General features: G+C 40.0%; 2 protein-coding genes across 2 annotated transcripts; one reads left to right on the top strand and one right to left on the bottom strand.

Moving 5' to 3' along the window:
• Positions 1-296: 296 nt before the first annotated feature.
• On the top strand, positions 297-8,439 carry LOC144072521 (uncharacterized). Its single transcript, XM_077597599.1, has 10 exons — positions 297-746; positions 1,070-1,438; positions 2,078-2,443; positions 3,397-3,750; positions 3,835-3,852; positions 4,519-4,703; positions 5,267-5,417; positions 5,575-5,688; positions 6,361-6,428; positions 7,109-8,439. The coding sequence occupies exons 1-6, from the start codon at positions 363-365 to the stop codon at positions 4,612-4,614; spliced, it is 1,587 nt and encodes a 528-aa protein (XP_077453725.1). The 5' UTR covers positions 297-362; the 3' UTR covers positions 4,615-4,703; positions 5,267-5,417; positions 5,575-5,688; positions 6,361-6,428; positions 7,109-8,439.
• LOC144072525 (sorcin-like) lies at positions 6,488-11,592 on the bottom strand. The gene is made up of 8 exons (XM_077597602.1): positions 11,381-11,592; positions 10,645-10,695; positions 10,490-10,559; positions 10,359-10,402; positions 9,554-9,701; positions 8,692-8,805; positions 8,560-8,618; positions 6,488-8,489 (listed from the first exon to the last, which is right to left on the bottom strand). The coding sequence occupies exons 1-8, from the start codon at positions 11,417-11,419 to the stop codon at positions 8,463-8,465; spliced, it is 552 nt and encodes a 183-aa protein (XP_077453728.1). The 5' UTR covers positions 11,420-11,592; the 3' UTR covers positions 6,488-8,462.
• Between the last annotated feature and the right edge of the window lie 128 nt (positions 11,593-11,720).

The following is an 11,720-nucleotide window of genomic DNA, read 5'->3' as shown; positions in this document are numbered from 1 at the left end:
TCAAAATCCCAGTGGCGGGCCGTGCATTTCAAACCTACGCCTTCATCAATACTAACCTCATACAATTGAAATATTATTTAGGAATGTAGCCACATTTTACTCAACCAAAAATCATTTATATTTGTACACAAAATCCATCCTCCTTTCTTTCCTCCTTCTTTTCTTGCCTATTATTTTGTGTGTGAGAATGTTGTTTTGCTTTTACAGGAGCCTTCCTACCCCCTTTTTTAGTCCCCCAATACAAACACAGGCATGATGCCAAGCAGATGTTGCAAGCAGGTTGAAGTCCACCGTCGTAGAAGTTGCGTTCTGTTGTCGGACAACATTCAAGTTGACTTTGTGTTCTGCAGTTAGACACAACCATGTTACAGTGGTTCCTGGTGGGGTTGCTTTTCCTGCCATCTCGTACCCACGGCGCCAAAGACGATCGTCCCAGCTGCCGGCCGCTGACCGCCACCTTCTGCCGAAACGTGGGTTACGGTACCAGCCGGTACCCGAGCGGCGTCCAGGGTTTCAACGTCCAGCAGCTGAGTCAGATCGTGGAGACGGCGTGCTCGCCCAACATCGCCACGCTGGTCTGTCGCGTAGCCTTCCCGGAGTGCTCCAACGACGACGCTCGCGTCAGGCCCTGCAGGGCCGTGTGCAACAGGGTGAAGAGCGAGTGCGACGCCGCCCTCAAAGCCAAGCGCCTGGTGTGGCCTAGCAAGCTGCAGTGTGACACGCTACCTGAATCGAACTGTGTGCAGGTTGGTCGTCGTTGTCGTCGAGTTCTCGCTTGAGACATCTCAACGCAATTTAGCATCTCTATATAATATATTTTTGGGGTGCCATTGGCTAAGAGGCGGAGTGAAAATGAAGATAACTGATTTCCTCTTCAATTTGGGTAAGGCATGTTTGGACATGCTGTCATGATCAACATGTCCATTGTCATTGTCTATTATTTCGGTATGAAACCGGTTTGTGTACTAACTTTCCAGGGGAATGTGACCAAACACAACATGTCATCTTGACTCTAAAATGGCCAACTTCCTTTTGAATTGAAAGCACCCTTACGTCCTTGTTCTTTCAGGCTCCACAAGCACCACCAGCACCGCCAACAACCTCTCCATTATGTCAACCCATCTCAATCCCCTTATGCCAGGATATCTCATACGCCCAGACTATCATGCCCAACTCGTTAGGCCACATGTCACAGGAGGACGCCGGCCTGGAGGTGCACCAGTTCTACCCGCTGGTCAAAGTGCAGTGCTCACCCCAACTCAAGCCTTTCCTGTGCTCCGTCTACGTCCCGGAGTGCCGGGCGGGAACCGTTCGTTCCCCGTGCAAATCTCAGTGCGAGAAGGCCCGCGCTGGATGCGAGTCCTTGATGAACAAGTTTGGCTTTCAATGGCCAGAAAGGCTGAATTGTGAGAATTTTTCCACGTATTCTTGTGAGCAGGTAAGCAAAGGCAGGCAAGTTTTTATACTTTTATTTTTATTTTTATACTATATTAAGTCATAGGACGGAAGATGATCACCTCCAGACTACTGAAAGAGTGATTCTGCATATTTAACCTCAGTCTCAGTCTTGCCTAGGTCTACAATGTCTTCTGTGTCTGTGCTTGCTACTGTCTTGCTACTTCAACCAAGGAAATAAAGTTCTAATCTAATATAATCTAATGCAAAAATACTGGCGTCAGTTCTATTTATTTTTATTTACTGTTTATTATCACTTTTGTTTTCATAGCTAAAATTTAAACATAATTTAAACAAATAGGTTAAGAATTTTTGCACTTTTTTATTTAAAATATTTGATTTATTGCTAATATAAAGGTAAATATTAAGGTGCATATAATATTTGACCTGCTTTAATAAAAAAAAAAAGAATAAATATAAAACTGAAATAGTTCTTTTTTTGCAATGCGACATCAAAATGGCGGCCAATTAGTTAAGCAGTGTCTGACCAAGCCTTAAAATTTAAATGAGCATGCGTAAAGTTTGAATTAAAATAAAAAATAGGTACATATGTACACTTTTTCCGACACCACGCACTATTTATAAATGAGTAAAAGCAAATCCGAATTTCTTCTTTCTTCAGGATCCCAGCGACGTTTCCGAAACGACGGTTTCGACAACGTGCGAGCGCATCACCGAGCCTCTCTGTAAAAATCTCCAGTACACGGAAACCGTCCTGCCCAACATCCTGGGCCACAAAACGCAGATGGAGGTCGGCGTACAAGTCAGCGCGTACTACTCGCTGGTCAACTTGGCCTGCTCGCCCCACCTCAAGACCTTCCTGTGTTCGGTCTTCACTCCCGAGTGCAAGGCGGGGAAAGCCAGGACTCCGTGCAGGACCTTATGCGAGCTGGTGCGGTCCAGCTGTGAGCCAACACTGAGGGATTTGGGCTACTCCTGGCCCGAGGCGCTCAAGTGCAACGCTTTCACCACCGCATCCTGCCAGCATGTAAGAAAACAGTTGTGCACTCACTAAAATGTTGTCAAGCGAATTTTATTATTTTCTGTATTGGCCAAAAAGTGTCTGAGAAATTGCAAAAAAAGCACACATGCAAATTGCCCCAACATGGATGCCAATTCCCAACGATTTGTGGAAAAATTAGAGCATGTCACAATTGGAAAGTATTTCACTGACCACTAGTAGGCAGTGTCTGACTTTGGGAGTTAAATAAACGTGCAGAGAGGGTTTTAAAAATTCAAATACTACAGTGGTACCTCGACATACGATCTTAATCCGTTCCGAAATCGTATGTCGAGCTTTTCGGAACTCGAGCGGACGTTTCCCATTGAAATGAACTAAAAACTAATTAATTAGTTCCAACCCTCTGAAAAAACACCAAAAACAGGATATTGGATTGGATTTTTTTTTTTATTTCTTCCAATTCGCCATCTATTAACAAAGTAACACATAACTAGTGGTTTAATAGAAATAAAATGTGTTTAATAGAAGTAAAATTAGACGCATTTCGCGAAGGGTAGAGAGGGACATAGAGGGAGGCGGGGGGGGGGGGGATGTTTGGGGGGACTTTATCCACGGCAACGCACTCGTAACCGAACAAACAAATTTAAATTAACTTGGATTAATATATACAGACATTGCTGTAGTTGTCCTATCGACTGATTTATTTTATTTTATCGTGATAACAATTTTAGTATTGGTCCATATATAAAGCGCACTGGATTATAAGGCGCCCTGTCTATTTTGGAGAAAGATTAAGACTTTTATGTGCGCCTTATAGTCGTGAAAATACGGTATATGAATGGATATTAAAATGAAGTCATTGCTGGCTTATTTCTCAACCAATTCAAAGTGTCTACTATTCTCCAGGTGGAATCGGATTGGACTTCTAGTAGCGTCAATAGCAACCACTGACTAAGTGAGCTTTTGTCCCCACCTCGCAGTTTGGCGTGGGCCACGGCGGCGGCGTTTGCGAGCCCCTCAGCATCTCCATGTGCCAAGGCCTGTCCTACAACCAGACGCTGATGCCCAACCAGCTGGGCCACGTCAGCCAGCGCGACGCCGCCGTCAAGATGTCCTTCTTCCACTCTTTCGCGCAGTCCGCCTGCACGTACGACATCCGGCCTTTCCTGTGCGCCGCCTACGCCCCGCGCTGCTCCCAGGGCCGGATGATGCGACCCTGCCGGAGCTTCTGCCGGTCGGCCCGCGACCACTGCGAGGCCCGTCTGGGACGCTACGGCGTCTCGTGGCCGCCGGAGCTGCACTGCGAGGACTTCCCGCTGCGCGACTGCGTCACCGTACGTACAGGCGACTTGGGCGGCGCGAATCGAGAGTTACGTAGGGGTCACGTTTCATCACCATTTTCTCTCTTTTTTTTACAGGAGGACAACAGATCAGACGTAAGCACTCGCAGGCCAAAACATGAAGTACTTTTTCAAGCCAGTGGTACCTCGAGATACGAGCTTAATTCGTTCCGGGACTGAGCTCGTATGTCGATTTACTCGTAACCCGAATGAACGTTTCCCATAGGATTGAACTAAAAGCAAATTAATTCGTTCCAACCCTCTGAAAAAAACACCAAAAACAGGATATTGGATTGGAAAAACTTTTTTTTATTTGTTCTAATTCGCCATCTATTAACAAAGTAACAAATAACTATTGGTTTAATAGTACTGAAATGTGTTTAATAGTACTAAAATTAGACGGATTTCGGGGAGGGTACAGAGAGGGGGGGGGACTTTTTGCACGGCAACATAACATTTTTTTTAAATGAACTTGGATTATGATGCAGACACACTCAAAAATAAGTTTAATCTAACCTTACTCTAAACTTAATTCTAAGTTTGTTTTAAATTTTGATACCTTTCTTCTCCCGGGTTTTCTATTTGCCCCGCCTGCACCCTGACATTCAGATGCAACCTATCGAGGGTTGTTTGCTTTTATCTTCCCTTCAAAATATTCCCAAAATGATGCACACAAATGTCCTCACAATAGGATAACGCACGACCACTTGCCAACGAGAAGTAGTATATACTTGTTAATGTTTGGACGTTTGCTCACAACAGTTGCTGAATGCTGAAGGGATTGTCGCCGCACTCCTGACTGGAGGCCACTTGGTTGGAGGAAAATGTCGGTCCCTTCACATTTTCCTGCTGCTCTAAACCTATTTTTCACTCTCACGATTGTATTTTTCTTTCCAAACAAAGCTCTGAGCATCAGGACCGCACGCTTGCTGCTGACACTTGCCGATGTATCCTTCACCAATGTGCGTTCGCACTCATTTGTGTTTAGCGTATTTTTCCGACTATAAGTGGCACCAGCCCAAAAATGCACAATGAAGAGGTAAAAAGTATATATGTATATAAGTCGGACTGGACTACATAAGTCACATTTTAGGGCGGGCCATTTTTTTTTATTTGAGCAAAAACATACTTTATTGTAAAAATAGTTTAATGGGGAACAACAGGCTTTCGGTAGTCAGAGAGAAATATATATATATATATATATATATATATATATATATATATATATATATATATATATATATATACACAGTGGTACCTCTACTTACGAAATGTTCATGTTGCAAAACCCTTTGATATGCAAATTATCGTTCCAATATACGAAAACAAGACCTAAAATACGTATCCCCCGAAACGTGTATCTGTTATTTTATTTTGAAATGGTCGCGGTAGCATTGCATCCTGCTAGACAATCTTAAGCAGGATGCAATGCTTGACAAAGTGCGATTTATAGTCCAAAAAAGACGGTCTATAAAAGAATGCGCCAGTTTCCTGAGCTGAGGAATGGCAGGCGGACCATTCCGGAGACCTAGACGTGATGGAGTACTTCAACCTGGATCACTACGTGGCGGCCGCCAGACGAGAGTATGTGGACACCTATGAAAGGAGGCAACCGCCATCTTTCACTCAAACCAATATGAACGAGGCCTTGGCTCTGAGAGGTACATTTTTGCCTTGGATTTGCGGCATTAACAGCCCAGAAGAACGAACTGTCTATTTTTCTGACGAACAGTTCATGTTGAAGTTTTCAGCAAACAAAATACAAATGCGGAAGTCATGACCGATTCAGTACTGTGTACGTGTATTTTTTTGCCACAGAGTTTGAATTGGAAAAGGACAGCTTGAATGCACTGTGGTGGGAGTACAGCAAGCAAGGAAGGCTGGAGTATGACGACTTCATTGCCCTATTGACCAAAATGCAGATCCTTAAAGGTACTCAAATATACGCTTTCATTTGTGTCTCTTAATATTTTTAAAGTCTCATTGTCCCAAGTTGGGTACTTTACTGAATCAGATAGTTTAGCCTTGACTGAGCCACCATTTTTAGTCCTGTTTTTTTTGTAAAGTAAACAAAAACAAAACTAATTTTTAATCCCATATGTCTTTTGACAGGGAACCCAAAATCTATTGCAGGAAATGATGTAAGCAAATGCTGATTTTAGTTTCGATCGATGGTGTGGCGGTCAGCATTTTAGTTTTTCAGTTTTTTCCCCCCCAGGAGAGAAAAAATCCACGTTTTTAACATTTTCAGATGATTTTTCATAAATAGAACAGTATTTTATGTGTAAATGCTCTAATTTACTCCACGGTCCTAAAAAAACTACTAAACTCTTAAAAAATGATTTTAAAAAGTCACAATTTTGTATGAAAAATGTGATTAGAAAAGTTTATTAATATATCAAAATGAATAACAAGCATGCAAAAACATTCTATTCACATCTAAACAACTTCAAACTTTAATTTAAAACAATTTAGAATTTAATAGCTCCTTTTTCAGAAATAATCGACTCCGTCCTGCAATTTCTTCCTTTTTAAATTATTTTCCTAAATGTTATTTGGTTAGCTTTAGCACAGTTCTCTTTTTTTAATCGCCCACTTCAACAGATCGCTTCCACGCCAACCTCCTCAGTTTGCCGTGCGCCTGCCAAGTGGCCAGCTTCTCTTACAAGCAGGTGCGTTTACTGTAGCCCGACACTTCATTTTCAACTACCACATTGACACCCGAGAGGCATTCGTGGAATAATATCTTTATTAGTGTGGATCCTTAGTACAAATTTGATACAACAAGCACTTGTATCTGAAGTCATTGTGTATATAGTAATCTGAACATTGAGTCAAACTAAAACTAGTACTCCCTTTTAATGTTAAATATATGTGTGTATGTGTAGGAATTTGTAAATAAATATCAGGGCTGCCAATTTATTATTAAATAACTGATTGTTAATAAAAGTCAACCTATTTTTCCACTAGCCGATATTTGGATTTTTAAAAAAAAAACTCAAATCAAATCAAATGAAAAGCATTTATTGTCATACAATAATGGCTTTTGATTTGAGTTTGAAAAAAAAAAAACTTGGTCGACCTCTAATAATTGCCATTGACAGAGATAGACGTCTAATCCATTTAAACTGGGAAGGTTGGCAGTGAATGGATATTTGAGAGCCACATGATTGTACCTCTATCATCGTCAATGGCAGTTAAATTGATCATTGATTCATCGTTTTGAGACATTGACTATCAATCGTGAAAATTCACACTCATCGTAAAAATAATCGGTGATTAGACGACCACAGGCAAAATAATCATTTGTGGCTGGCCTAATAAATCGGGAAATATGTTTTTCTCCTTCCAGTTCTTGAAGTCGGTCATCGTCTGAGGACCAACGTGAACCGACAAATGTAGTAAAAGCACCTTTTCATCTTTTGCAAAACTATTTTAAAATCTACAGATGTGTATACATAGGTTATAAACATGTTGAAATACATTTCTAGTGTGGATTAGTGCTGTACGATATGATACATGTTGCCAAAACCATTTAAACTTTCTATCCACACGTCTGTCACGATTATCGCATAAATTGATCAGATGACGCCCAATTGCTACTTTGATGAGATTCCATATGCCGGGGTAGTACCACCAATTGGACACACGGTGTCACTATCGGCCAACTGGATCCACCTGCCACCCATATGTGAGTAATGCATGCAAGAAAATTGCAACACATCTAATTAGCACTAAAAAAAATATTTGCCAATCCATCTCACCACAAGTTGATTTTCTCTGAAGTTGATATTTTCCAAAAACTTGTAGACCATTGTAATTAGTAGATGATTAGATATCTTAATACAAGGGTGTCAGACTCGGGTTGGTTCGCGGGGCGCTTTAACGTCAACTTGATTTCACGTGGGCTGGACCATTTTAGATATATTTAGATTATTTTTTTTATAAATAGATTAAAAGAACTGGATCAAAAGCCCTGAATATTCAGTTTTTTATAGATATAAAACAATGTTTATTTTAGCTTTTTTTAAATATATTTTTAGATTTTTCAAAATTATTTTTAAACTAAAAACTCAGAAAAAATGATTTAAAAAATTATAATTATTGATTTAAAAGGGGGAAAATCAGGAAATTTAATATACATATACTCTTCATTTTAATTTGAACCTAAAACAGAAAGTCGGCACTCATGATTTACTTTCCCGGGCCACACAAAATGATGCGGCGGGCCAGATATGGCCCCCGGGCCGCCACTTTGACACATGTCTTAATATGTGCCACCCCTATTTACAAAGGACAGTGTTCGGTTGCAGCACTACTTGATGCATTTAACATTTGTGGCAGGTCAGTTTAATGTCTTTTCAAATTTGAGAGGCTTGGGAAACGTGTCATAACTGTCGCATAATTATCATAATAAGAAAAGAAAATGCATTATTATGTGGCATATCAATATCCTACGTTCAAATTGTCCCATATAGTGATCGATTTATTTTTTCATATCATACAGCACTCGCGCCCGATATATAGGCAGGTGTTAATGTCAATGAAGTGTATAAAAAATAGTGGTAACTTCCTCAAATATTAATTCCAGAGCAGAACTACGAAAGTCAAATATTTCTATTTTTTGGATTTTGAAAGTTCAGCTGTATTGGAATCAAAATAAAAATGAGTCGATGAATAAAATGACTCAAAACTGTTGTTCTTGCTCACATGCTCATGGTCACTTGGATGAACTAGATAGGGAAAAAAAAAAACATTATGTTATGAGGATCTATACAGTAAATATGTAACGCCGGCACTTACATCATCATATTGGAAGGTGGCGCTGCCCTTTTGCGAGGTGTCACGGCGTCGGAATTGATCTAAAAACACGCACGCTGTTAATAAACTCGTTTTTTTACATCCAGACGAATCGGAGTTTTGGCGAATTCGTACCGGTCAGGGCGCGAAGTCGAACGCAACAGCACACAAAATCATCAAAAGGGATTCTTCCGCTAACGCCGTAGCGCTTCATGACCATGTTCATTGCGTTTGGGCTCAGATTATAACCTGCACAAAAATACATTGTCAATTTCAAAAAATAAACGTATAAAATATTTATTTTTTCAAATGATCAGCATTGAGGAAATAAGTTGTAATAAAGTAATAAAAGAAACGTGTTTGGAAAAGTATCAGAACAAATTTGATCAAATTAAAATACCACATATGATTATAATGTAATATTTTACTATCACTTTTGTCAATTTGTAATCACAGATAATGCTAACTTTATTTAATGTTTTTTAAATAAGTGCAGACTTCCCCCTAAGCAGCCAAAGTCAGAGCATCACCATATTTCTGACCTATGTGACCTTTGACCCTCTTTTCTCATCATCTCCCCTACCTGGCAAATTTGACTTTAATATGCTCGCCATTTTTTGGTTATTACGAAATTACATTTCTGACCTTTGACCTTATACTCCAAAATTGCTTAATACAAACATATCCTGCAAGTTTCAATTTGAATAATTCCTTCATTCATTTTTGCATCATCTCGAACACAACATGCAGAAGCAAATACTTCAACTTTTTGTATGTTTCACCTACTGGCGGAAGTAATGAGTGGATAAAAAAAAGGGAAGTAGTACAAATGTATTGGGACATCTATAGGAAATGTAATTGAAATCAATTCCGGACAAAAGCATGAGCAAATACACAGGAATTACTATGGCGTTTCACCTTAAGTATTAGGGCAGGAAAAGTGAATTTATATCACAACACACAAAAAATGGAGTCCTATTATTTTTGCATTACTTACCCAGAGATCTGATGGCCTGTTGCATTTCCTGTCCCTCAACCGTACCACTACGATCCCGGTCAAAGGACATGAAAAGGTTCTTCCAGCCATTCAGGGCTTGCCACAGGTCTTTAAACTCGGTAAAGCCCATGCTGCCCGACATGTCTCGCTGTCGACGTTTGTTAAGGATTGCGTTGACACGACCTTATGCAAAAATTCTAAAAAAAATGGTGTTTTCCTTGACTTCAATTCCACTTTTAGTATGGGGAAGCTTGACATATTGTTTCCATAAATGTCATCAGTATTTTAGCCCCCTTCACTAGCAGAGCAAATACATAATTATTCATTTTCCAAATCGCTTACCCTCACAAGCGTCGCAGCGGGGTCCGGGTGGGCGACACCCCGAATGGGTTGCCAGCCAATCGCAGGGCTCAAGGAGGCAAACGAGCATTCCGTAGCTCGGGACAATTTAGCATATAATTAGCCAAGCATGCATATTTTGGGACGTGGGAGGAATCCGCAGTACCCGGAGAAAACCCACGCAAGCCTTAGGAGAACATGCAAACTCCACACAATCAGGATCCCAGGTGGAATCGAACGCTCGACCCCACGACTGTGAGGCAGACGCGCTAACTACAATGAAAATATTAACTATTAATACGAGCCCATTTCAATGAAATCCTCAAATTTGATTGGATTACCAAAGACTTGTTTTCAAACCTAAACATTGATGATCAGCTTCTAGAAATGCGTTTTCACTGTTGTCGTGGAAACGGGCCCCCGAATCTATGACTTTTATAAAACGATTCAATATTAGCAAGGATACATCTAGCATGTTTATCATCAGTCTGCAGGTGTCCATGTTGAAGGCTGGGTTGGGGAAAAAAATGAACATGGCTTGGTTAGTAGTAGTCTATCTATCGAGTATATCTAGTATTACTAGATATTAAGTCATACGTTGATAAGTGCCAGAGATGCCAGACTGAGTGAGGCATCGTTGTAGCTCGTCTGCAGAGATTTGACCGTCCTATCGAAACGCAAAAATAAAAAGAATAGTTACCATTGATTTGATCAACAATTTCTATGTCATGTTGAATTCAATTTAAACTGACTTGGCCAGCAACCGCTGCAAAGTAGCCGTACAGAGGATCCTGTTGCTGCGCCTGCAAAACATTTATACAGGATAATATACTGAATTTTTGTGAAAAAATAAATTAACACAAACATATCGAAAACATATTAAGATCTGTTGAAAGATTGACATTAAAATGAAAATATAAATAATTAAAATAAAATAAAAACTGTACTGACTTATTAAATTAAAGAAAAATATCCTGGAGGAAAATGTGTGTTTTTAAGTTAAAAATGTATCCCGAAATAAGACGCTTTAAGATAAATGAAATGAAAAATACAAATACATGGACAAAATACTACGTGCACCTTACTGCGTTATGTATACATTTGGGCGTGCCGAACACAACTAAAACTCTAATCCCATCGAATAAAATAACACTAAAGGTAAATCCATTATCAATAATCTGGCACTTGATAGTATTTTATTTTTTTTAATGTAATTGTCAAGAGGAACTAATCAAACCAAATTGGCCATTTATCCTCCACACCTTTTCAGACGAGCAAGACTTGGCCACATTTATCCATCTGAGGTCATATCAATAAAGTAATTCAGGAAATCACATTTTGTTCACGGTTTTGTTTATGAACGTATGTATTTTTTCTCCAAAAATCAATGTAATTCGCTTAACCGCACCCCTTCCCACCGGACGAGCAAAGCCCGGGGCACGAAGCCCTTTTCTCGGCCGCACTTCCTCCAATCCTCGCCCTTCTTACCATTCCTCCCGGAGGTGCACCGTATCCCGCGTTGGCCATTTTCAACCAAAATTATCACAAATGCAGAGATTGCTCCGAAATAGCTCGATGGAGGATTGTTAAATGAACTAGTAAAGTTATTTTCTGCTCCTCCCACCAGTTTAATGACACTAATTTCTTATTTTCCGGTTTTGTTAGAGCACGAACACTCTACCAATCACAAACTAGTAGTTTTATTTTTTCCCCACTCGAGGGCGTGTTGTTCAACGAGCAAAAACGTCGGTGAAACATTTAAATCTATTTTTTTTTTCAGTTTTAAAAGGTTTAGTATCTTAAAACTGTATTCAGAGACAAGAAAAAG

Source organism: Stigmatopora argus, chromosome 4 (assembly GCF_051989625.1).
Source record: "Stigmatopora argus isolate UIUO_Sarg chromosome 4, RoL_Sarg_1.0, whole genome shotgun sequence".
NCBI lineage: Eukaryota > Metazoa > Chordata > Actinopteri > Syngnathiformes > Syngnathidae > Stigmatopora > Stigmatopora argus.
Note: the sequence above shows the minus strand (reverse complement) of the source record. Positions and strands in the feature narration are given on the sequence as shown.